This window comes from Orbicella faveolata, unplaced genomic scaffold (assembly GCF_042242905.1).
Source record: "Orbicella faveolata isolate gen_17 unplaced genomic scaffold, um_ofav_v1 contig_34, whole genome shotgun sequence".
NCBI lineage: Eukaryota > Metazoa > Cnidaria > Anthozoa > Scleractinia > Merulinidae > Orbicella > Orbicella faveolata.
The window spans coordinates 29,913,617-29,940,494 of record NW_028301563.1 but is presented as its reverse complement, the minus strand read 5'-3'; the positions used below and the strand labels follow the sequence as shown (position 1 = coordinate 29,940,494).

The window sequence follows — 26,878 nt, the reverse complement described above, 5'->3', positions numbered from 1 at the left end:
TGTTTTCTCACGTCTTGGTCGCTCTTCTGAGATGCGGCATTTTCTGTTACACCGTTGTCAATCAAGCGTGAAAACAATTCGGCGGTGTCGACATTTACAGCGAGATGAATGCTGCAAAACACCGGCTGTGTTTAGCACCCAGCTAAAATAGTTTAAGATTACTGTTTTCGTTTTCAAGTCACAGAAATTTGCATTTCAAACGCTTTAATTTAGCGTCTTCAAAACGGCCGACGTCAATTTGTATCGACAAGGATTTTTTTTTTCTTGCTCCCCTCTCGCGACAGAACGAAAACTTTGTGATATGATCTTAAAATATGGGCAATTTCCGACACTAATCCTCCACTCCTAGGATATTTTTTTACTAAGTCTTGCTATTTCGGATAACGCTGAACAGCTGTGCTGAAGGGTTGAAAATTGCGAGTCCTTTCCGGACCCAGTTGGAAGCGAAGTAATTCGCCAGAAAATGCTGCATTGATTCGAACGTTTTTTATCGAAGATAGAGAAATTCGAAAATAAAAAAATAGCGGAGGGAATTTTGAATATTTGTTTCCGCTTTGCAGATCTCTCGTGTTGTATTTTGACTGCGGCTGTGAAACCGGAATCTTATTATTGGCTTCGAACTGGAAATTGACGACTTCGAAGGACGCACGCACGCGCGCAAATTGGTCACGGTTGATCAGTTTTCGCGGCATCGCATCCCACGTGGGCGTGCATTCGTCGGCTCGCAAACAGACTGTTCCCACCTACTAAGCATTTGGTTGGCTCGGAAGTGGTTTGTGGCTGCGTGAAATTTGCGTTCGATCAACGACAAGCTTGTCTGACATTCGCCACTGATATCGTTGGTAGCAGCTTCTAGCTCTAGGCGAGTCAACTTTTCGACTTTGGGTCTCGCATTTGGATGCTTTCTTCGATGATCTGGTCGAAATTCGCGAGTTTAACCGCGAATGTTATTGCTGTCACGGGTTGTTGGTCGTGAATTTTTTTTTTCGACGCTACGCGACTAGTCTAGTGGCTATGGAAAACGGCGCTGAGCGAACAACAACGGCGACGCCAGGAACTCGAAGCGAACCCGGTGAAAAGCGATCTGGCGTTTTCGAGGACATAGTTCCTCGAAAGAAACGAAGAAGATGCGGTGCTTGTGAGCCCTGTCTGAGAAAAGTAAATTGCGGCGAGTGCAGCAATTGTGTCAATAGAAAAACTGGTCATCAGATATGCAAGTTCCGCAAGTGTATTGAACTTAGAAAGGTGCGAATATTTGAACGAACGTTAATGATTCCGGCTGGAGATTGATAATTTTTGCACTCAAAACCTTGTGCGTTGTGCTAAAGTAGTTTTCGCTTGAATTAATTTGTAGTATGCTTTCGTTTTGGTCTTGCAGAAAACGACAACGAACGTTGCGAAACGAGATGCGGTTCAGCTGCGACAGGGTTATAATGAAGACGACATCTCACCGGAAAGCTCGCGTCGCGTGAGTTGTTCTATCGAAGAACCCGATAAGGTAGGACGAATCATCTAAAATAATACCACTGACCTCACACTGATTTTATTCACGTTTAGGCGAAAATTACATTTCCAGGCCTTGAAAAGTTTTTTTTTTCTCGTAGCACCGGGGTTTACTTGAGGCAATTTATGCGCGCGCTTCGTTTGCGAATATTCAGCAAGTTTACTTATTTGTTGTGGTTTGCGATTTATCTCTCAAAGCGAGCTGGCGAAGATGGCGCTCAAAGCGAACTTATCAACGATTCAGAGCCTAGTGAATGTAAACCGCAGAAACCAGAGTCGCCAGGGAAAATTCACGTGCAGGAAAACGCCAAAGTACTTCAGCTGCAGAGCACAGAAATCAGCGTTACCGCCGAGGATCCTATTCGTGTGAATGAAACAGCGAGCGGTGTCGTTCAGCCCACTCGCTTAACCGAACCGGTCGCCGAAAACCTTTTGAGGAGCAGCAAGGTAGAAGTTTCCCGCAGAGAAAGCGATTTTGAACCCCCTCCATGCAACTGCCCAGGTATTTACATATTTTTTTTACTTGTATTCTTATTCAAATGCACGAATCCAGCCGGCGTGAATATCTAACCGCCACCGAAATCGGCCACGAACTAATTTGGTTGATCTCTTATTTTCTCATGCCGCGCACATTTCCATTTTCGTTTCGGCTTTTGTCGATAGCGTGAGATGAGGAGACTGGCTTTGTTTGAAGGTTTAAATAAACCTAATTGGGGATTAAGCCGGAGTTGCTTGGAGTAAAATTTATTAAAGTGGATCGGCGCGGTACGAGCTAAGTTTTGTTGACATTGCCGCTAAATTACGAGCGGAAACTTTCAACTTTGCCCACGGTGAAATAAATTAGTTGCGCATACGAAAAATTACGGTAAACGTTAAAGAGGTTTTCTTATCAAAATTTTTATCAGTATCTCGTTACGATAGAGATCACGGTTTTGTTTATATGTGTCTCGACTAACCGTCAAAACAGCCATTGCACCATGTACAATGTCCTTCTTTCAACCATTCACCGGCGGGTGTTTTTGTGCTAATTCTTAATCTGCCTAAACGACTCGCTGCTTTGCGCTCTGGCAAAAGACTTACTCCGTGTTATCGGCCTAAATCATTAAATCATCAAAGACGCAATGTGAAATGAATTGCCGCGAAGAAAATAAAGATGGCAAGGAAAACAAAAACAAATCGAGAAACGCGTTTGCTTTCGCTAATGGTTTTTTTAAAACTGCGGCAATATGAGTGTTGAAGTTGTCGGTTTCACGCGCTGGGTTTTTGTTGGTTTCTAAATGATTGATGAGTGGTTCTCTCGACACGTCTGGTGTCGTTTCTCTTGCCAAGACGCATTCTTGATTAACGGGAACAATAGGAATTAACAGGTCCATGTTGGAATGAAGTTAGAATATGTCTGATTGAAATGTCGGGATCGCGGCATTTAAAATGCACGAAATTTGAGAAAGCCCTTAAACGCTCTGTTGAAAGTGCACAAAGTATTATTGTCGCTGGGGCTGTAGAACAAATCTTCGAAATTCAAAACACCGGAAACTTGGTCCAGTCCGTGCTGATTGTAACATTTGGTCTTTGATATGGTTGATTTGTTGAGGTCCATCGAGCTTTGAATTTCCACAGTTGCTGCAATCGCTTTATCGCTGATAATTAAGGGGGATTTATTTAATCTTGGTTGAGGATTTAAACAAAAAAAAAAAAAAAAGAAAAAAACAAAAAGAAATGACCACGACTAAAGTTCCTGTATTTGTGTATGGGCTTAGAAGAATTTATAACTCAAATCTTTGTTTTGTTATTTTCGTTCGGTGCACCATTTTGTGTCCACTTGCATGCTATGGGGGTTATAGTCCTGTAGGAACCCAAATGCTTTAATTACTGTATAAACAGATCAACCCTTATTGGTGGGTCTTCCCCATAAACGAAAACACCTTGGCAGATACCCAGAGAAAAGATAAAGACACTAATTTTGACATGGCAAGAGAGGTGTCGATTTGTAGTGCAAATTTATGATCCAGCTGTTTTCTAAACACAAGGTGGCACAAGAATAGTATAATGTAAACTATTATGGAAAGTGACCCATTATTGGCATAATTTATGAATTTAGCTTGGCCATTTTGTTATCAGGTTAGGTTCCTGGTACTCATGTTGCAGTAAGTAATTTGATTAGAACTGCGCTTTCTCTTCCTGGTTCCACTTGTTATACATGTAGCTGTCTTATGACAAAGTACTGGTTTTAGAGGACGTAAAATATATTTGCTTTTGAAAAAATAATACAGTGGAACCTGTTAAGAAAACAATTGTTTATTTCCCCGAGGAGCCTAGTGTGAAGGAATTTTCCCAGTGTTGTGTTTGTGCACAGTCACGTTCTTGCATGCAATTTTTTTTTTGTGAGAAATTATTTTTTACGCAGCAAGGATGCTCAATGTAATTCAAGAGAAACACCTACGTAATAACCCAATCATCACTGATTGTTTTTCAGAAAACTGGTTAGAACATTGTTAGTGTTTGAAAAAGTAACTTTGCAGTGCAAATAGCATAAATTAGTAACATATGCCTAACATTCCATCTGACAGTGTTAATTGAACTACTAGCTATATCGTCTCTGAGTAAACTGGGAAAAATTGGAAAGACTGCGTTCTAGCTTAGCCTTAGTGGTATATCAGTCTTGTCTTTTTCTGTGGTTCCAATTACAGAAAATGAATAGTTGTGAGTATTGCTATTCCCTCCCCCTATAGCAAACTGTATTTTATTTTAAGGTAACCGATCATCCCAGGGGAGGGACTTCCATATGAAAAAGACGAGGTTGCTCATTGGAAATTTTGAAAAGAACCCTAAAACGTACCAAGATCCTGTTTTGTGAGCGTGGCTTGAAATTTTAGGCTAAATACCCTAAGAATTACTGAATCCGGGATTTTAACCCCTAAAGGGTACAACAAGCACCCCGTCATTTTTATATGGGAGCACCCCCCCCCCCCGACCCCACGGCCAAGCATATGGCACTTGGAGGCTTGCTGGTCTCATGGTAAGCGGACTCACCTCTGGATTGTCTGGGTTTGAACCCTGGCTGGGAACAGTGTGTTGTGTTCTTGAGCAAGTCACTTTACTCTCACAGTGCCTCTCTCTCCACCCAGTTTTATAAATGGGTACTGGCAAATTTAATGTCGAGGGATTACCCTAACCCCTGTCCAGGGGGATAGAAATACTCCCAGTTGGACCACTTGTTTTGTAAGCAGACATTACCTTACCAATGGCGCTTGAGACAGCCCATGACAGCTTCTAGCATGTTTCAACTCATTAGCAATGGTATCAAACAAATAATAGTGAACAAGCTTGAGTCATTTTCTTGACTTTACATGAAACAACTACAACAACAACAACAATTTTTTAATGAATTAGGAGATGTCTTTTAGGTGGCTGTAGAGGCCACAAAAACTTCAATGCTCTCTGCCAATATGAATACTCAAATGGAGATTAAGGAGTTACTGAAAAAGGAGCCAGAAAAGCTAGCAACAAGTTTCAAAGGATTGAAAAATTCTGTTATTTAAAGGTCTGTCTGACAAGTATGATAACTCACTAAAGCAATTCAAGTCAACCAATGAAAAGCTCACTATGCACTCTACAACACATAACAGCATTAGAGAGTGTATTTTTTTTTAACGATTAATCATTATTTACTGTCAGACCAATACCTGAACTACATAAAGTTAACTGTAAACTTTAAATTCTTCCTGCATCTCTCCTGTCCTAGAATGATTAAGACATAACAAGGGTGGAGGCTAACACAAAATCATAACTGTTCATTTAGCCTCCAGTCTCATTAAAAATATTTCACCATAGCAACAGTATAAGATGATGAGAGCACCCTTACCCTGTAATTTTAGCTTTGAGGGCTTATAACTCAAAAATGAGTCTGATGGAACCCAATTTGTTATCATTGAATATTGTAATTAATCAGCATGCATGCCGATGACATTGGTGTCATTTCATTGTTGCAGCGTCAACTTATGAAAAGAAATACAAATGTGGTATTGATCCTTCAGAGAAGACGTTTGAAACTGTTGAGTTGCCTAAAGTTTAAAGGAGTCCCTTTGTCTTTGTGTTCATTTTTTTCAACTTAAATATCTTTTTTATTGCACATCACATAATAATAATTTGACAGGCTCAGAAATATAGCTCGTACTTTTAAAATTTCACACCTGTCCAGTTTCTTCATATGGAATGCAATAAAGGCTGTACATTTCTTGTACACATCATGAAGAGAAACTTATAATTGATTGTTCTAGATAAAAGGTCTTTTTTAATACAATACAACTAGAAGGACGAGGGCTTATAACTAAAAAATGAGTCCGATGGAACCCAATTTGTTATTATTGAATATTGTAATTAATCAGCAAACATGTAGAAAAACATGTTTGAAACCTGCGTGCTAATGTATTATCATGGCTAGAGTTGATGCAGTTATAGTCAAAATAGTTGACAGCGTAATACTGACTTCTTGGCTAGTCCTCTGTTGTACCTTTGTTAATTAGTGAAGATCCTGTGCTGGGTGGGAATAGGAAAACTATAAAAGAAAGAACAAGTATTGTATATACACAACTTTGCCACTGGTGTTATGGGGGTGGGTCTATTATAGGGTGTCTAACATCCTTCAAACCACCATATTTTGTTCCTACGAGACTGCAAACCACTCTCATTTTCTCCTAAAAACTGAAATGCACGACAATTATCATCACACCCCATCTTCTGTAACAAAACATAAGAAATTCTTGACATCAGTAGCTGTATTTCTGCGGCAAAGACCACCGTTGTTGCTAACTCCATTGAGTAACCAGGGAACAGAAAGTTTTGACATCTAATGACAGTCTTCTTACTCTCCTAGCTCAATATGAATTACTGCTACAAAAACACGCAAAAACTGAAAACCTGAGCTAAGTTTATGACTTCCCAGAACCGCGTAATAATTTCTTAACCGTAAACTGTGAGATAAATGTTTAAGTACTCGCATACCGGCTCTCAAAATTGCCATAAAGCACCAAACTGCCAGAGTATAATTGACCTTCTTATGGCGTTAATGCTGGAAACAGAGTGCAGGAACCCTGATTTCCAAGTTTGCCCTGTGGAAACTATGATGTAATAGCCTATAATTCATTCTCAGTATCCTCCAAAAGATTCTTACTAGCTTATGAATTATGATAAAGATTGTTCAATGATTTCATCTTGTGCCACAGCAATTCTGTAATTTGAATTTCCCCAAAAAAATTTTTTTAAAAAAACTTCACAAGCTCATTGGGCAAGCAAAGGATAGAGTTGACTCTCCTGATTGGCGGGAGGTGGGAGGGGAAGGCCGCTCAGGGTGGCCAGAACTCCGGAGGGGGGAGGGTACTCCCTTATATGGTCATAAATACAAGTAGGATATCAATTTGGCCATTTTGGTCTTAGATAGGGTATGTTTTTTGTACTCTAGTCTTGAATTGGGTACGCTTTTTAGAAGAAGCTACTTTTTCATCATTACTGATAACACCATAAACAAAAGCTCTTCAAAAATTATGTGTAGGGCAACTGTGTCAGCTGCAACAGCCTTAAATAGGGTATCGAATTTCTGGTCTGGTCAGAAATAGGGTAGGGAAAATGGCAGATTTTGGCCATAAATAGGGTAAGGGTTTTAAGAAGTAGGCCGCACACCCCTTCAAATTTTTTCGGAAGTATTCCTTCTCCCACCTCCCCCACCCCGGGCCAGAACTTCACTCTATCTTCACCTGCAACTCCTTCTTCTCGCCTCCACTGTTATACAAATACAGCTTGTTTTTCCTCTCTTTTTTGGTTCCTTATCTGCCCCTAGACTTCCAACCTCCTCTTTCCTGACTTAGTTCTGCATTAATTGTAATATTTATTTTTCAAATTTTAAGAAATAATGCATATTTGTTATTTGCCGGCTGGGAGGTCTGTATAGTGAACAATTGTAAATGTTGCTCGCAGCCACAGACTGAGGGTAGTATTTTCAAGTTCGAGGTCACAGTTTTTCACTACACTGGGAGACCCTAAGCCCAGTAAATAACGTACTTATTTTTCTCTCTCTCTTTCAAATCACCTTTATAATAATTATTTTTGACCTTTTCTACACATATCGAGCATGTTACTGTGACTGTGGTCAATGATAGGAAAAACTGGACTGTAGCAGGAACCAGTCAGATTGTAGGAATCGTTACCGTGCCCTCTTACACATTACATTACAAAATTAATATTAATCTACACGGTATTGCACCTCATTACAGATGCAAAGAGGGTTTGGGCACATGGGTGTAGCAAACACTTTCTGGATGGTTTGTCCTCAAGCAAGTCCACTGTGATAAATTGTAATAATTGCATTTTTCTAGTTTTAGGAAAAGATGACAGTCCTTATTATACATACTTGGGTGCTGCGCCAAACTTGCATTCCCTTAGAAATCTCTTAGAAGACAGGTGAGACAAATATGGATCGTGTTTTCCAGAAAATTTGCATACATCCCTCACAAAAGGGATTTTTTTTTGAGAAACCCCCTCCCCACCTCTCTGGAAATTCCAATTAAACTTCATACATTTCTTTAAATTTTTTGATCTTAGAGAACAACCCCCCCCCCCCCCTCCCCGCAAGAAATTTCAATCCCTTCTGTGGGGGTAGTGTGAATATTTTCTGAAACTGCACATTGAAATTCTCACTAACTTTGTATCCTGACCTCACTGTTTCTGATACTCAAAAGTGAGATGTGGGAAAAACTTGGCAAGTCTTCCCTTCCAGTTAATTTGGCCGTGGAAGATCTGGGTTGGAAACGAAATTCTCACTTTTCGTAGTTCTGACGATATGGTTATTTAAGTCAATGATAGAACTGTGCAAAGTGTGAATTTCATCTCAAACACAGATCTTCCATGGCCAACTGGAAGGGAGACTTGCCTTATTTTAATTTTTTTAGTGTATTGTAAAACTGTATTGCACAGTTTCCAGAAAATATCCAATCCATACTCCCCCCTCGGAAGGGGTTGGAATTTCCTCGAGGGTGGGTGGTTCTGTAAGCCCCCAAAAATGAAGAAATGTAGGAAGCTCTATTGGAAATTTCCAGAGGGGTTGTTGGGGGGGGGGGGGGGGGGGGGAGGAGGGATCTTAGAAAAAATCTCTTCCATGGGGGAGGTGTGGATATTTTCTGGAACTATACATTGTCAGTAGCTTAGACCAATTCGGTAGTGATATACCATGGTATTGTCTTGTAAGCATTGTAAGTGGTGCATTGTTTTGTATTTTTCTGTTTTATTGTTTTGTCATTGGAAAAAGAAAGTTAAAAACGAAATAGTTCAAGCAGTGTGGAGGTAGTAAAGGAAATAACTCAGCCATATAAAAAAGCATTAGTTTTTTGCGCGAATCCTGTCAAAACTGCCAGTTGATTTCAGTTTTTGATGAATTCCTTGGTGCCTTTCAACTTTAGAAAACTATTACCTTGATGAGGTTTCTTCCTTTTTGAAAATAATTTTTGAACATTAGACAAATGACTTAAACCATGGAAGTTAACAAATCGAATGTGGTTTAGCGTTGTCTGTACTCTTATCGACAATGATATGCGTCATTACAGCGGTCAAAATGTTGTGAACTCACGAGGCACAGCCACAACAAATTTTGACCTCTGTGATATCGTTGTCGATAAGAGTACAGACAACGATAAACCACATTCGATTTGTTTTTTACCACAATACATGTATCAACGTCAAAGAAAATGTTTTTTTTCAGAGCGTGACCAAGAGCGTGACACATTGACGCGGGCAGCGTTGTCTGGAGTCTTATTGACAATGGCAGATTAGCCAATCAGATTGCGAGATTTGTAGCAATTGTGGTAAATCCTAGGTGAAAGCTTGCAAATACAATATAAAAGAACTTGCCAGTTGTCTGGAAACGGTAATACTTATAATAAATTTTGATATTTTCAGGTTTGGCGTTAAAGGACCGGCTCTTAGAATTGAACTGGTAAGTAACCACAAAATATCCGTTTTTAATCCATGGGGAATGCGCTAATAAGAGGGCAGAAGACCCTTTGTTCAGTTTGCGTTATTGCATGGATTTTATAACGTGCGAGGTCGCCAATCAGAGCTTCCGGTTGTTTCCCGCTGGAAACTGAGGGACGGGATAAGAGAGTTATTTGATGCTTTCTCGTGTTATACCGTATTTACCACCAAATCGGGTCTTGATAAGTCGCATTAATTTGCATATAGAAACTCGCTCAAAAGACGTACAATAGTCTAATTCAGTGAAGTCTGTCGGATATTCACGGTCTTAATCCGACAGCAAGCGAAGGTTAAAGTTGGAACGATTTCTTAGTCATGCATTGATGAATCTTACGAAACTCTTAGGCTTACCTCAAGTGGGATAAGCAGTCTTTATGAGTTAAGCCAGTACATTGTTCGCCTATTTTCAGATTGGTTTCACCGGAAAGGAGGGCAAAAATCAGCTCGGTTGTCCCATAGCCAGATGGGTGAGTCAATCTGTGCGGTAGATATATGAAATCAAATGCTTGTTGCGCCTATTACTGACCTACTGAATACGCCAAAACAAAGCTTTGGGAAATATTTAGCCAGATTAAAGACAAGCATGCATGGCTTATCGTCCTAGGTTTACTTAGGGCGTTGTATGGTATTTCACAACAGAGCGTAACACTAATCAGCTTGGAATAAAGGCGCTTTTAACTTAAGAAATGATTGTAACAGGAGCGACAGGGCCAGACTAACGAAAGTTTTAAATTGCGTGCGAGAACTAACTGAGCGTTTGCAATTCCGCAATTGACGATTCAGGGCAAGTTAAGCGAAGCTTTAAAACATTTGTTGCTACGCTACCGAAATCACCTACTCTAGAAACTAGAAACTGAAACGTTTAGTCTTCAGTGATAAAAGCTTACACAGACCTAATTTTTCTCCCATCATTAAAACAAATTTATCCTTAGACGCTAGAAAAACGTTTTTTCTTAGCTTTTAACATGCCAACTTTTGAATTGAACCACATGTAGGTTCTTCGTCGGTCCAGTGAAGAGGAAAAAATCTTGGTCATTGCACGGAAACGTGCTGATCACGTGTGTGAAACGTCACTTAACGTGGTGAACATTGTATTATGGGAAGGCATTACGCAGGAGCGAGCAGATAGTCTCTACAAGGAGCTAAGTACAGTTCTGCCTCAGCATGGCCTCCCTACAGCAAGAAGATGTGGTATCAATGAAACGTAAGAAAATGCTTTGTTCTCTAAGGCACCGTCCACACTACGCCGAGGAAATTTAAAAACGGAGTTTTCACTCTCAAAACGCATCAAATATTTTCCGCCCACACTACGCCGTAGGAATTTAAAAACGGAGGTTTCACTGTGAAAACGCATCAAATGTTTTCCGCCCACCCTACGCCGTAGGAATTTAAAAACGGAGGTTTCACTCTGAAAACGCATCAAATGTTTTCCGTCCACATTGCGCCGGAGGAATTTAAAAGTGCAACAATTAGCCGTCAGTTTGGATTTGTGTCTGAGGAAAACTCGAACATGGAAATCACGGGATTATCATGAGGTCGACGTTTTCGAAAAGCTCCTTTGTCAAAATATTTTCTGTCCACACGAAAACGCAAAGCCGTCGTTTTCACATTCCTCCGGTTTGAAGAGCGTTTTCGAAAAGCTTCGTTTTCGTGACGGATTAGTGTGGACGGTAGGCCTAACCGTGGAAATGAAGCTGCGGTTTCAAATTCCTCAGGCATAGCGTGGACGGGGTCAAATTTTCTACTCATTCTCGTCCGGTTATTATTATTATTTTTTTTGTTTGTTTCTGTCTCAATTTATACATTACGTTGAGAAAAATACCAGACGCACCCCATCCCCTACCTATTAATTACTTCCTATTGATTATTGTTTTGCAGAAAATCGTGTGCCTGTCAGGGGGTTAGCGAGGAGACTTGTGGCGCGTCTTTCTCGTTCGGCTGCTCTTGGAGTATGTACTATAACGGTTGTAAGTTCACTCGAAGCAAAACGCCGCGGAAGTTTAAATTGCTCGATCCCTCCAAGGTAGGCTGTAAAATGGACCTACCACGCGAAATTACTTAGGTAAAGGTAAAGGTAAAGGTAAACTTTATTTAGCCAGGATGGCCCATTCAGCGACGAGGCTGATATTCAGAGGGGCCCTGGACTAAAAATATAATAATTAAAAATACAACACATCATGATAATTTAAAAATACATGATAAAATGTAAAAAATACGAGGTGTAAATTTAAAAATACAAGTAATAATTAAAAGTGTAGAGTATAAACGAGCATGTAATAATTCACTTCTGCTGCTTTTATTGGAATGGTCATACTCTAAGGTTTAATCCATAGACTTGAAAGCTAGCATCAATTTGTACAGCGTAATAAACAATACCACATGAAAGTACTGCTCAGTAGCTTTCATTTGAATCGTCACTTACTAGGGTTTCATCCACAGACTTAAAAGTAAGAACCACCTCGTACAGCATAATAAACGGTGTCACATGACAGTACTGCTCAATAGCTTTCATTTGAATGGCCACACGCTAAGGTTTCATCCACAGACTTAAAAGTTAGAACCACCTCGTACAGCATAATAAACGGTGTCACATGAAAGTACTGCTCAATAGCTTTCATTTGAATGGCCACACACTAGGGTTTCATCCACAGACTTAAAAGTTAGAACCACCTTGTACAGCATAATAAACAGTACCACATGAAAGTACTGCTCAATAGCTTTCATTTGAATGGTCACACACTAAGGTTTATCCATTGACTTAAATGATGAACCGTGGTTTACATCTTTTAACTTAAACAGTACTACAGTGAGTACTTAGGGTTTTGTTTCAAATTTTTTGAGATAGAACCACACAATTGAACCGCAATTTACTGTAGTAGCAGAATGGTTAATTTCAGTAGATTCTGAGGAACGTTTCTCTTTCCATTACACGAACAGGAGGAGGAATTTGAAAAAATGATGCACAGTTTGGCAGCTGATTTGTCGGTTGTGTACGAAAAGTTTGCCCCACAAGCCTTCGATAACCAGGTAAATTATAATCAGTAGTTCTAATAATAGCCCTCTGTGGAAAACGATTCTCAAACTGAGACATTTGCCACCTATCATTGCCTTTTATTGTTTTCTTGTCTATTAAATTTTTCAAACTGTCAAGTGGAAATGATAACGTTCTTTGTAAGAAAAGTCGCATTTTGACACCTGTAACCAAGGGTGATCGTTCTTATATCCCAAGAAAGCCATATTTTATCTTTTGGCGTACACCGAATTGCACAGTTATCGATAAAAAGGGAACTTAAGCAATGACTACGGCGACACCAAGGTCGACACCTAGTTAAAATAGGAGTTATATTTTACCTTCGAATTTCGTAACTATCTCAATCTGTTCAGTGCGCCAGTCGGTCTGAAAACCTGCCCAAACTAAATATGTCAATGCCTGCCATCAATTCCAAAACGAAATACAAAAAAAAAAACTGCCGTCCTGGCGTATAGCAACGTTCTCCAAAATACGCAGAACTTGGTCATTTCGCGTTGTTGTTTTGCAGAGGACGTCTACGAAATGTACAGCGATTTAAAACGCACATGTACAGCCGTTGTTTTGCGCATTGAACTTTTTGTTTGGCGACGTTTTCGTGGCCGTTGCCGTCGTGGTTTGCTTTAGCTCCCTAATATTATTGAAGGCAATAGCTAGTAATGTCGCGCCTTTCTCCCTGCAGAACCTTGTCATTTCCACCTAGCAATGTCCTTCATTTTGCTTTGCAACGCAATCAATCAACCCTTACAACTCATTTTTTTGCGTTATAATTCTTGGTACATTTCTTTGTCGTCCTCTGTAAATCAACAACATGAAATGACCAATTTCCACGTTTTTTGACAACGGGAGCAACTACGGCTAATTTTTCGTATTCCTATTTGGAACTGAACGCATTCGTAGCATATTCAGCAGGGGCAAGTTTTAATACCGACAAACACACTGAACAGATCTACGGAAATGCGAAATTCTACAGTAAAATATCAACACACTTTTAAATAGGCGTTGTCCTTGCCGTCGCCGTGGTATATACGTAAGGTCCCTTATACTAAACGGCAGAAAATCCAAGATGACTAACAGAAAATTCGAAACACGCAACTCGCGTCGAGGTGTACATTCTCAACTCGAACTCAGTCTCTCCCTCGTGGGAGTGACATATATTAAGAAGGAATCTACCAGAAGTTCGTGTAACAAGCCGACAAAAACTTTGTACCGAAGTTATTTACATTGTTTTGCAAACTTCCGTGCGACTGTTTTTAATTATCTTCTCACAAGAAGCTAGTTGCAGTCCAATACCGAGAAAACGAAACTGGTCTATTGCCGCGTCATTCTCGGCGATCACAGTGTTATGGTGCTTTAAGAGTATTTGGGTAGTGTCGCCACCTCAGGATAAATGCGTAAAATCGTTCTAATTCCAGGTAAGACAAGAAAAGGAGGGCCTCGAATGCCGCATCGGAAACAACGACAAGCGCCCGTTCTCGGGTGTCACCTGTTGTATGGATTTCTGTGCGCACAGCCATAAGGACTCCAGGAATATGGACGGTGGAGCCACACTGGTAACAACAGTTGTTTCTATATTGTGACTAACACGAAACACTATGCCTAGCTACAAAACAGACATTACTCTCTCTAGTAAATAAGAGCATTGAAATCTTTCCTCGAAACAACGAACAGACTTGCAAGGTCGTTCGCAGACCCCTCGTATGTCACCGGGCTCCAAGGAATAAACCGGAAAGGAACAGGTAGGACTTTTAAGGTCGAGCCTTCGCTAGAAGACACTTCCAGTCAGCGGACACGTAGTCTTGATCCCAGTCACATACAAATCCTACTCACAATTGTATCTTGGCATAAGAGGAAAGTTCTCAGAATGGGCAGTTTTTTCTGGTTTTAAGGGTGTCCTCTAAGACTGATGATTACTAAAGACCAAGAAGAAAAGTGTAGATTAAAGTGTCCAATCGTCCCATCTTGCTTTTCAGTTTCTTATCGTTGCTAAGAAACCAGGAGACTGTTCTGTGCTTGTCTTTGTTTTGACCTGTCTTTAATGTTGTCATTGTTTGTTATATGCTGACGGTTTGTTTTTATTGTTGCCATTGTCGCAGGTTTGCTCCCTTCTGAGGCCAGGCTCTTACAACTCCAAAGATGAACAGCTTCATGTCCTACCGTTATACCGCTTACTGGATAAGGATGGTTGTCCTGTGGCGCCAAATTACTTCATGCCCAGCCACTTTCTTGAGCCTCCTGTGGGTGTGTCTCCAGGGTACTCGACCGTCACAGGACAAGAAAATTCTCCTAAAGGAAACAAAGCAGCAAACAACCAAGACCAACAGCTCAAGCAGGAGCGCAAAGAAATCTTTCAGGATGTAAACAACAACAGCAACAACGGCAATCAGTCTTTCCTGTCGTTTGATGGACAACGCATCCCACACGGACATGCGCAGACAATGCACGGGTTTCCCAATTCTGTGATTCATCATCATCCAGCCTCTAACCACGTGATGAGCAATTGTTATAACGGACAGTACCCCCCTCATGGCTCACCGTTGTTCCAGTTTCATCCTCACCTTGGGAACGGCTTCGTTCTGAACCACTGCCGTGCGCCCGAGGTGCACTGGGTCGACGAGAACCACATACCATATTTGTATCGAAATCCGGGACACCTGAACCACTACCACAACTCCAGCAGCAATTACAATAACTATGATAATTACGATAGAAAGGTTCCCATTGTGAGTGGACCGTGGAACTGTCGGTTGCCTTTTGGTAAATCCTTTGGGATGAGCGGCACCCAGTCGAGTAGAGGTTCGGAGTATGCAAAACCAAAGACGGTTATTCACCACTACAATGGTGCCCCTAACGATATCGTAAGAGACCCTTCTCAGATCAAGTGGGTCGATGATAAGGAGGTTCCTCTGATGAGAGCCTCAAACAGTGTTCCACTGGACGAGAATGCTAATGTAAAGGAAGACGTGGAAAATCGAAAAACTGGCAAAGACCTCGTACACGTAGAACATCCTCGTAAACCGTTCCAGATCGAGGAGAATATGGGTGGGGTGGCTATTGCTCTTACCCATGGGTCTCTGCTCATTGAGGTAGCGAAAAAAGAACTTCATGCAACGACGCCTCTTAAGAATCCCACTCGACAGCATCCAACCCGCATCAGCCTCGTGTTTTACCAACACAAGCACATGAACCTTACACTTCATGGCCTGGGAGAATGGGAGCAGAAGGTGGCTAGGAAGAAGCTAGAAGGGGAATCCGCTGCCAGCATGGAGACGGATGCAGCGGAGAAGGAGGCTTCCCCCGATTCAAACGTGGAAGAGCGTGAGGTGGGATATCTGGACATGCTGGCAGAGACGGCGCTTTCCAGAGCCGACATTGATCCTGGTGTTACAAACAGGCGTGATTCTTATGCGGCCCATCCTGTTGAGGTAGCATCGGTGAATGCCAATACTGTACATCGAAATGAGATGCACGATCCCACGGGTGCCCGTACTCCGACAGGTTCATCAGATCGTTTGCAATGTACTCAACAAGTTAAGAATGGAATGCTTTATCACGAATTTTCAAGAGTACGTAACCACATTAACTCTTCTAAGTTTCTTCCAGTTAATGAGGTGAACGAACGTAGCGGACGAAATACCGGTGAGGACGTTCCATCTAAATTGTCCCCAACAAAACCTGAGCAAAATAACCACCTTCCCAAGCCAATTGAATTGGTCTCAGGTGGGACCCGTCAGGAGCAGTTATGGATAAATGAGCTAAACACTTCACAGAACAAGGAGTCGTCTCCCAACACGCGGCAGCAAAGCTGGGGATCTTCTCTTCATTCCCATCCAAATAGCGAAGGACTAAAAAGCAAACTCTTGTTCAGTGATGCGTCTACGAGTGAGGGAAGCAGGCTAACCTCAAACCAGGCCTTGCCAGGACAAAACGTCGATGCAATTCATAGAGAGCCATCGCAGGATGAAGGACTCAAAAACTTCTCTACCCCTAACGGGGTGATCCCTGAGAGGGTGTTGAATATTCATGCTAGGAGTTTAGGCTCCCATAAAGATGTTGTCGCTGAACCGTCTACGACCAAGCCACGCGAGGAACGTAGCCACACTGGCTCCAACTTCAGTGTTTCAAGGCTTTTAGGAGATGAAAACAACAAAGAGAGCAAACCTAGTAGCGGTGCTTCCTCGTCGTACCGGATAAGCAGCATTCTTAGAGACGAGAAAACGTTACCAGGCGGACAGGGTGAAACTGAGCTAGATAAGACTCGTCAGCCCATTTGTCAGGCTCGGTCGTCTGATAAGGAGCCTGAGGTCTCCACGAGGCACCATTCTGTTTCAGACCCTCCGTTGCAAGTACCGAGTGTTCCTGTCACTCCAAGATTTCCATTTATGCCGCCATTTCCTCATTCCGCAGGAAACAGAGACAAATTTTCTGCTGGTCCAGAAAGATCTTATCTTGACTTCTCAATGGCGGCCAATCGCCTGTTCGGGTACAGTCCGTACAAATTCGGAGTTCCGTTCCCGACTTATCCCAGTTTCTTCATGCCGCCTTTCCATCCACTTTTAGCGGCGGGAAATGGGCTTTCGTCGAACTTAGCTTTAGTTAATTCGCAAAACTATTTGTCCTCTTTTGTGGATTCTGCGAAGCGGATCGGAGAAATGAGTGGCATGGGACTTGATCCTGCATCGCTGACAACCATTTCCACTGCGACGCGGACTGGTGTGAGTTATCCAATAGACACGCTTATTACTGTTGCACCTTATACTCAAACCTGTGTCACAGGTCATTACCAGAACTGGCTTTGATCCTGCTTGTGCCACAGGAAACTATCAAAACTGGTTCAGTAAGTACAAACTGATGTAAACCTCTGAGGTTATTCGCAGACAAGGTGCTTAATTGTTAGTTGTACACAATAACGCCGGGATCGCATATTTTGATCATACTTAACACGACTTACTGAAAGCTGTTCTGCAAGCTTTTGCTTTGCTTAGCTGGAGTGCACAAAGTTTTCTCTTTCGCGGTTAGTTCTTCCTCCTCTCAGAGATGTCTGGGACTGGGCCTGAAAAATTCCATTTCGATTACGTAGCTCTAATGAGAGAATTGTGGTGTCTGATTGGTTGTTGCTCAGTTTTCGCGCGTAAATAACGACCAATCAGAGAGCTGCATGGATCTCAGTGGTGCTACGAATTCAGCACGGAATATATCGTCTCGAATTACCGACGACTTTGGAGCGGGGAAGGATTGACCTCGTTGAAAGAAACTTTTGTTACTCCAGCTAGTTTGTGTCTTCAAGAAAGACGTTTCACGCGGTTCACCTCGAGCTTAGAAATACAATTTTGCAGGAACAGTTTGTTCGACATTAATAGCCTTGTTTCTCGAGCCATTCTGGCCCAAAGCGAGAAATCTTCATAGTAAACACGTAATCAGCTCCCGTGGGGGACCCCCATGTTAAAAAGTCGGGGACGCTCGTAGGAAAATTTCAATGAAACTACTGTGGAGACCAATCTGGGTGCGGCTCGGACTTGATTTCACCCCGTAAGTATACCACTTAAAACGAAATAGGCTCTATTTCCAGCCGCTGTTCAGGAAGGGAGCCCGCGCTAATAGACCGGACTCGAGATACCGGCGGAAATTGAGCCTAAAAACGGAAATAAGAGCCTTTTTATAATTATTTCTTCGAGTGCACCCTAAGATACTTTGACAGCTAAAATTAGTGGCGTTTCGTCATGAACACCCTGATTGAGACTAGAATCCTTGATTTATACCCCTAAGCGAGACGAAGAGCATCCCCGACCGTTTCATAGGGGAGTCTCCCCCCGGAATCAGCTGCCCAATAGAATATTGAACAGTCAAAACTTGAAACCTCAAGCGGAAGAAGGCAAAGAAATAATTTTAATTCCTGAAGCCCCTGAAGTAATCAGCTTACAATCTCCCTTTGTCCCCTTGGGTTATCAATATATCAATATATAATCACTGTAAAACGCTAGGCGAATTCAAGTTGATTGATTGTTTAAAAACTCTTCCAACCAAGGTATAGGGATCAGTAACGAGACTTCGTTTGTTGAATACTGGGCTTCAAGGGTTAAGCGTTTTGACGTTGTGACAACTTGAGCATCTTTTCTAGACAATTTTCCGTCTTGTGACTTCAAACTACTTTGTTGAGGGAGTGGGAGAATTTGCTACCCTTGGGAGGTTCAAGAGAACTAACCCCTGGGATTAGGAAGACAGTAAGGGAGATCAGGTCTCCCAGCATATCAGTAGCCTAACTGAGTAAAATATTACCTAAGGAAAGTTGTAAGATTAGTTCATTACTTCCATAGAGTGCCTCTCTCTAAACTGATCTAAATTCGTACTCTAAGCCGCTTGCTCTTTCGTCGGTATTTAACAGTGCTGGGGCGGGGAGGGGGGTTCGGTCAAACCCCCTAGATTAAAAAAAAAGAGACATTATAACACGCTGACAGCAGCAGGATGCCGGAAATCCCATTTCCCAGGACCTCAATTTTATAAATTGTCCCCGGACCCTGGTCCGCATCTCGAATCCCCGTCTCAAAAAACCTTTATCCGCCCCAGCAGTGATCTGTTTTTTTGTTGTTGTTGTCGTTGTTGTTTTGGTGGACACAGTATTTAATAGGTTTAATCATCAAAAGTTCTCTAACGTTGTACAGATTCGCTTAGTGTAAGGACAAGTAAATTAGGACAACATTCAAAACGACAATTTCTGCTCAGAGCAATTGCTTATACGTAGATTCAGACATATCCTTGCTTTAAGGCAAACAGTGTTTTAGGGGTTAAGAAATTTAACAATTTTCGGTGGTAGTGGAGGTTTTCTTTTTAAGGTTCATTTTACTTTTTATTTTTAAGCTGATAAAACAATGTACAACGCCACATGGCCCAGTGATGGTCTGTTGTATTGCCACGAAGATGCATCTAAAGTAAATTTAAGATATATACATTATATTTATCTGTTAATGCTGTTTATGGTTAGGTATATTCTTCGATGTAAATGAGTGGATTTACTCATCTTACTGTGAAAATTGTCTTCGTCTCCCAAATACTGTACCCTAGTGTAGCGTTACATATAATCACGTCACGCGTGATGACTTAGTCACGCCAAGTTTTAAGGTAACCTTTGAGAGCGGCTGCAGGAAAGCTAACAAATAGTTTGTAGAGATTTTTGTAGTGATTATTTGTAAACTTATTCACTAGAAAGGAAGCTTTATGAAAAATTCATTTTATTTGGATATAGTTGATGCCTGCAAGTTGGCATAGCCTCACCTTATTTGATTATAAATAATCGATTATAGTTTTAAGTATTTTAGGAGTTAAATCACGCATTTTAAGAAATATGCCATTATGTAATTAAGAGTGAAAGGAAACAAAGTCATATGTTTTTTCCCTTGGGATTCTGTGTGTAGATGTCTTGTTTGAGTTTAAATATTTCTCACTGTTCATTCAAACCGAAAGTATAGCGAAATGTTATTGCATCCACTGTCGCTTTCATTCGCTCCACCAACCACTGCGATATGGCATTTCTAGGCTTGGAAGAAACGTCTAGGTTGGAGGGAGACTAAAAGCGAGTTTAAGTCCGGATCCCCGTCCACATTACACCGGAGAAATTTGAAAACGCAGCTTTATTTCTACAGTTTGGTCTACCGTCCACACTAATCCGTCACGAAAACGGAGCTTTTCGAAAACGCTCTTCAAACCGGAGGAATTTGAAAACACCGGCTCTACGTTTTTAGTGTGGACGGAAAAATTTTGGAAACGGATCTTTTCGAACGATGCCACCATGATAATGATGTGATTTCCCTAAGCGAGGTTTCCTCAAACATAAATCCAAATTGACCAGAGATTGTTGCGTTTTCAAATTTCTCCGGCGGAGTGCGGACGGAAAACATTTAATGCGTTTTCGGAGTCTAAACTCCGTTTGCAAATTTCTCCGACGTAGTTTGGGCGGGTCTTAGTGAAGAATCGAACAGCGCTAATAAACAGAGATAGGTTCGAATAAAGACATATTCATCATATTTACGGAAAGACTTTGGAATCTTTCGGAAGCGTCTTCGAACATGGTCGGGTCGTCTATTTAAGGATTAAAAGCAGTATACTGTAAACTCTCATGCCTTAGGTGTGAGTCACACTCCCAACTTTCGCCTATTACGTAACCAATTTTTCACGCTTTTGGCCGGGGACCGGGGAATCTTCGGACAGTCTTCGGAACTCTTCGGACGTTTCCGGGCATGTTCGGGTCTTCTTCAAAAATCTCGGCACTTCGGGGTAAAAATCTCACTTCTTTGATTCGGAACAAGGTGACCGGTATAAAAATTAATATCATTTGATGAGCAAAGCCTCTGAGGAACACAAACATGACCAGTGTCATACCTAAATTATTTACCTTCATTTTTAAACACACAGAGATACAAATAGCAGAGTTATTGTTTTAGACTTGACAGATCCTCGCAGTTTCCATAGACACCGTCATTGATTTATTAAAAAGGGCTATGTCGCAATAGTTTGTAATAAAGCTAAAAGGGTGGGATTAAGGAAAATTGACACGGATTCTAAAAGCGGCCTTGAAAAATTTAGGCTAAATTTTTCAAGCTACATTATCCGACAAAATGCATTTTTAAAATCTTCTATCCCGGCGAAATTCAGTGTAGTAGAACATTTTCACTCACGTGACCAGCACACATGCAACTTTATTGGAACAAAAGAAATTGTTGACATAAGAAAAGAGTTCAACTCGCATAAGATTGGTTTAGTTCACCAACATGACCACCGTTTCATTGTTTTGGAACACCATTAGAACAATCTTTGTTTAACATATTTGCCTCATTGGCATAAGCGATACAGTTCCTGATTGAGTTACAAAAACATTAGCTCTCAATATTGAAAGGGCACAGCACGATTAACAGTCCCAAGGAATTTGAGTCCGATGTATTGAATAGTTTTCGTGTGACGCGAGCTTAGAAACTCAAAATTTTACAAAGAATGTTAGAGCTCATTAGTACTTTTGCCACCCAGAAATTTTGCAGTTTTTAAAAGCCAATTTCTCCGCGAATATTACACCCAAAAATCCAAACATCTCACCAATAACTATTTTTCACAAGCTCTTTAAATATTTCTAGTCAGTTGGTGTCTAGCGTAATGGCTTCTATGCGCAAAGTAGTATGTTTATGAGGAAAAATGTCAACAATGACGTCAGCCGTGACGTCATGTGAAAACGATTTTTAATTAGGAGTTCCAATTGGGCGCCAAACAGTACAACGGGTTCTTTATGAAAATAATCATTTAATTCGCCCGAGAAAACGCTATTTTGGATAACTGAAAGTAAGTTGCTACCATGGGAAACTCTTAATCATCATGATGGTTTAAATGCTGAAGATCCCCAGTGCGCATTCTCCGCTGTAAGATGGCCTCCTTGGAAACAGTTTTTAAGTCATATGCCAGACCGACCAACGCGCATGCGTCAATAATCCACTTAGAAACGTTGCACAGGGCACCCAGCTCGGCCGCAGCGTAGTCCTGTGGAAATGCGTGGTGGTAGTTATGGTAACCCTCGCCGACCGTTGCTAGGATTGCAATGGCGTTCTCCGATGGACTAATAGTCTCGTCATAAGGTTTGTCTCCGTACATATGGGCAAAGCTGTTCACTGACCATGCAGCGTTGAGGATGAAAGCGTAACGGAATGCGAAGCTTATGAAAAATGCGTTCGAGAAGGTTTCATTCCAAAAGTACCACGGTATGCAGGTGGGGATTACAATATTAAAGAGTATGCTGAGAAGCTTGTAGTGTCTGGAATAAAAATACAACTGAAATATTACTATTTTTTTATGTTTATTTATATATGTTTCGCATTTACTTTGTTGGCTCTACTTTAATTGTCTATTTTTCCAATTCCCCTTAATTCACTCTGTTTGCCACCCAAATTTTGCATTTGCTGTTAATGTGAAATGCTCTACGCAGATCTCCCAAGAGCATTTAAAAATAATAGTAGTTTATGGAAAATTTGGGGGGCAAACAGAATGTATTATGGGGCATGATATTTTATTTAATAAGTTAGTGGCAGGTTCCCACCCGAGAGGGGCGGGGGCGCGCGGGAGGGAGGGGGGGAGACTCCCGCATGAAGTAGGGGATGCTCGTTGGAAACAATGAATTATATGTCTAAAAGTGAGAACAATCTAGGCGTGGCTCGAGATTTATTTTGCCCCTAAAGGAAATCAGTTTTAAATGGACAATAAGAGCGTTTAGGCTTGTCCCGATTGCGTTCGTAAAATGCCGGAAAGTTGCTCAATGGAATGCCAAAAAGTTGCTAGAAAATTGCCAAAAATCCAAAAAGTTGGTACCTAAATTTCAAAAGCTGCTTCCTAAATTTCTTGATATTTTTGTATAAACGTCAATTAAAAGCTATATTTTTCGTTCTTCATTGATCATCGGTCAAAACAAAAAAATCTTGAAACTTCGTTTTAAAGAGTTCTCGCAAATGTGGGCGAAATTTACGGTCACTCTTAAGTCTAACGGAACAAAGCACATGCATGGTTCATTTGACGTCTTGCCAAGTGAGAGCTTATGTGTTCAAACTTCAAAGAGTTGACAAACATTTAGGAAATTCGCATAAATTAAAGCTTTCTATGAAATCGTTGACTTTTTCGTGCTTGATATGTGCTCTTAACCTATATTTTGCTCAAAAAGTTTCTCAGAAAGGCAGAACTTGCTCGAGGTTGCTAGAACGGCAAGAAGTTGCTTCAAACGCCGAACGTTGCTCAAAAGTTGTCGAGCCAAATCGGGACAGGCCTTACAGCCTTTTTCTTGTTTCTTGGAGTGCAACATCTAAAGATACCTGAACACCCGAAGCGAGACCAAATTAAATTTCGTGATTTACACCCCTAAGCGAGACGAGCATCCCCGACCGTTTCACATAGGAGTCCCCCAGCGGGGCTCCCATCAGCTCATGAGCTGCCCATTTTAATCTGCTACATTATCAAATATAGGACCATGCACGTGTGTATTATATAAGTGCAAGTAAAAGGACTGGATCGCGCTATTTTAGTTGATTCACTTACAAACAAAATGATCGAATGATAATTAGTGTTTACAAACTGTAAAAAGACTATAATAACGTACACGGGAGGATACAAGAAAAACGGTGAATATGTCCCCGCTCAGTTTGTGTCATGCCCTTTGGAGGAAGCGGGAGGGGGAGGTAGAGGGGAGAGTACGGAGGGAGGGAGGGAGGGTTCAAAAGCATTCAAGGGTGGCGAGGTTTGTTTAAGTTGCGTAAGTTTGGAATTTAGAAATATAAGACCATATAAAGCTCGCCTTCCCTTTTAACGGATTTTATTAGACTTATTACGGCTCAGGGTTATGAAGCTTAATCCTACTCAGAGCTTATTTTATAGCAACCATTTTCGTGTGAAATCATGCGCGATTAAAACAGGGAGTTGTTCACAATCAAGCTTACCTTCGCTGAAACATGACGATTTTATCCTCGTACAAATCACTCAGGTCCAGTTGTTTTCCCTTCTTTATGACATCGGGGTGTTTTTTCATCATTAACCACCCAACGTGTGAGAAGAAGAACCCTCTCTTTGCGTTGTGCGGGTCCGCGTCCGTCTCAGAATACTTGTGGTGAACGCGGTGGTCTCTCGCCCATTCAAAGATGTCGTTCTGTGCAGCGAAGCAATTCATAACCATGAGGTATACTTTCAGGGGCCAAGTAGCCTTGTACGTGCGGTGAGTCCATAGCCTGTGAGCACCAACGGTGACACCCATACCTCCCCAGAGAAACAGCAGCACACTCCAGAACCAAGTCCATGGGTTTGCCGAGGGTATAAGGTAGAAACCGTACAGCGCCAATAGATGGAGCGCTGTGATCAAGTAGACATTTAGCCAAACGATCTGTTGCGGTGGGCGCGGGGTTTCTCGATCACTCGTTTCTGGTACAGAGTGGGTAGTCTCCGATTCAACAGCTGTGGACCTCCGCGGAGCCATGATTCTACGGATATCACGAGAGTTAAATAGGATTATAAATTTTAATTGCGCGGCAAAATATTCAAGCTATATAACAAAATGGATGAGAAATGAGCATATTAAGTGCCCCTGGGAAAAAAAAACGAATCACAATATCGTCTAGCAATTATACATACATGAAAAGATCCGCCAATAAAAAGCAAACACTTGTAAGTGGTTCTCAACGGGCGAAGCATGACATTTGCAATCCTAAGTGAGCTTACATCCTGACAAGAAACTTAAAATTCTGGAGTTAAGAGACTACTCTATCCCATTTCGCCTTAATGGGATCCTAAAAGTGTTTTATTTAGGCGCAATTCCAGTTTCTCTTCTTCGTTAGTGGTGCGTTACAAGTCACGTGTGCAATTCAGTTATTTTTTTTTCTTTCCCAAAGCAAAATAAATATTTGGATTATTTCACGCCCGAGTGACACGCAAGGTTATGGCCGATTTAGAATAATTAGAAATGGCCAGTTGAGGTTATTCGAAAAGATCTAGCACAGTTGGATAGGATGGCCTAGACAGATTAGCAACTGCATGGCGGAAACGGTACAATAAATACACGTGAATGTAAATGATCAAGTCTGAATGTAAATGGTTCTGCTTCTATTTGAAGTGCGGCTAGGAGGTAGTAGAACTAGCAAAAGTAAACAAAAACCGGTATAGTCTCCAAAGTCAAACCGAGAAAGTTAATAGGTGAAGACATGATTGATCATCGCAGTTATGTACACCACTTAAGCAGTTGTGAAATTAAAGCGAACTCACAACATGATCAGCTCCCAGTTGGCTTGATAGCTCAGTTGGTAGAGCACTGCAGCGGTATCGCAGAGGTCATGGGTTCGAATCCCGTTCAAGCCTGAAGTTTTTCAGGCTTTAATTCTATAATTTACTAACTGCGATGATCGAGCATGTCTCCATATCTTTCTCCGCAGTTCAAATATATGATCTTTCATATATTCACTTGCAAGTTAAAAAGTCTGAAATAGCTTAGTGTAATGTGAAATGGTTTACCAGTGCGATACGGCAAATGATCAAGCGAACTATGCAATGTCTGTATTGGTTTAATGGCTTGAAGCCAAACATAAATCGTGACGAAAAATGGTTTAGTATCAAGTTAAAGGGCTTACCGTTTAGGTTATGAAATGGTTCAGGCAGAAACCACTGAAATGGTTTTCCGTAACGTGAATTGGTGCAACCAGTTTAGCGAGCTAACCGTGACGTGAAACGGTTTAACGTGACTAATAAATGGTTTTGCGTAATGGGAAATGGTTTAGTGTTACAACAAATGATTTCGCGCCGGATCCGCCCAAAATAAAAGCAAAATATATGCAATCTCATTAAGTGTCTATGAGGGGGAGGGACGAGGGGGGTGGAGGAGAGGGGGAATGACGTCATGATTAAAATATGGCGCGAAAATACATCACGTGCGCAGTCTTCCTTTCGGTATGAAGTTTGCTTTTCGCTGTTTTTATTTAAAGTCTATATCGTATTCAGTAGGATAAACTGTAATGCAAGGAACTCTTGTACAAACAGCAGCGGAGTGAAGCCGGATCTTGGTTTAGATCAGGATCAGCAGCGTAAAAAGCATCAAAGCCGACCTTTTCAGACGTCCGGTTAGCATTTCAATTAGTTTTATTGCATGCTATATCATATTCTAGTGCCCAGTTTTTTACATCTTCACCGAGGGTATTTTTCGCGATATATATGATGCACGTAACATTGCAGAGAATACGCTTTGTTACGCTTCAGTTGTTTGAAGTCTGCCAGGCTGATCATTCGACGTATAAATCACTCAAGGACTCGGTTCGCACTCTACTCTATTTTTCCCAATCCCATTCTTTTCTGCGCTCTGGTTCAACCCCTACATAATGCGGAGAAGGGCGAGTCGGCAGGGAATGTACCAGCTAAGCAGTAAGAGTTCCAATAAAGCCGCTCAACCGCGTGGCCATATAAAAGACTGTTACCGTGTTCAAGAAATTTCTTCATCTTTGTACAAACGGATGACAACGTAAAACGTAACATTAACTAAAACATGACGTCAAAGAACCACTTATGATTGGTGACACCAGTGTGCAAGAATGTAAGCTTCTGGTGACCCCATTTTATGTTGATACACTGTATAAATCATAGTTCATAGAAGGGAATGGTTACGAAAGCCCTGAAAACTTCAAAGGAGAAAAGCTGAAAGATGCCAAAATTGGTGCTAGGTGGTCCGAAACTGTGCAATGCCCGTTTTTCTTTGCCCTCATAGACCTAACACGCTATCCGAAAATTTTCTATTGGTTAGTTCCTCAGACAGATTAAAACACCTTTTGTTTTGTACAGGGT

General features: G+C 41.3%; 2 protein-coding genes across 3 annotated transcripts; one reads left to right on the top strand and one right to left on the bottom strand.

Moving 5' to 3' along the window:
* The first annotated feature begins 48 nt into the window (after positions 1-48).
* On the top strand, positions 49-19,947 carry LOC110048683 (methylcytosine dioxygenase TET2-like). Its single transcript, XM_020754463.2, has 11 exons — positions 49-1,245; positions 1,379-1,498; positions 1,702-2,005; positions 7,872-7,956; positions 9,448-9,484; positions 9,933-9,989; positions 10,518-10,726; positions 11,401-11,545; positions 12,460-12,549; positions 13,966-14,103; positions 14,647-19,947. The coding sequence occupies exons 1-11, from the start codon at positions 1,015-1,017 to the stop codon at positions 17,347-17,349; spliced, it is 4,119 nt and encodes a 1,372-aa protein (XP_020610122.2). The 5' UTR covers positions 49-1,014; the 3' UTR covers positions 17,350-19,947.
* Positions 19,948-21,222: 1,275 nt separating this feature from the next.
* On the bottom strand, positions 21,223-25,841 carry LOC110048756 (stearoyl-CoA desaturase-like). Of its 2 annotated transcripts, XM_020754542.2 has the most exons (3): positions 25,678-25,841; positions 24,004-24,537; positions 21,223-22,337 (listed from the first exon to the last, which is right to left on the bottom strand). In XM_020754542.2, exons 2-3 carry the CDS (start codon positions 24,531-24,533, stop codon positions 21,896-21,898), a joined length of 972 nt encoding a protein of 323 aa, XP_020610201.1. In that variant the 5' UTR covers positions 24,534-24,537; positions 25,678-25,841; the 3' UTR covers positions 21,223-21,895. The 2 variants fall into 2 exon arrangements, with proteins under 2 accessions (XP_020610201.1, XP_089155215.1); XM_089299089.1 differs by lacking the exon at positions 25,678-25,841 and having other exon boundaries at positions 24,004-24,631.
* Between the last annotated feature and the right edge of the window lie 1,037 nt (positions 25,842-26,878).

Coding starts and splice junctions, on each gene's coding strand:
- LOC110048683 (XM_020754463.2), top strand. CDS start 1,015: ATGGAAAACGGCGCTGAGCGAACAACAACGGCGACGCCAGGAACTCGA. Junction 1,246..1,378: donor AGTGTATTGAACTTAGAAAG/GTGCGAATATTT, acceptor TTGGTCTTGCAG/AAAACGACAACGAACGTTGC. Junction 1,499..1,701: donor CTATCGAAGAACCCGATAAG/GTAGGACGAATC, acceptor TATCTCTCAAAG/CGAGCTGGCGAAGATGGCGC.
- LOC110048756 (XM_020754542.2), bottom strand. CDS start 24,533: ATGGCTCCGCGGAGGTCCACAGCTGTTGAATCGGAGACTACCCACTCT. Junction 22,338..24,003: donor ATCGTCATGTTTCAGCGAAG/GTAAGCTTGATT, acceptor TTTTTATTCCAG/ACACTACAAGCTTCTCAGCA.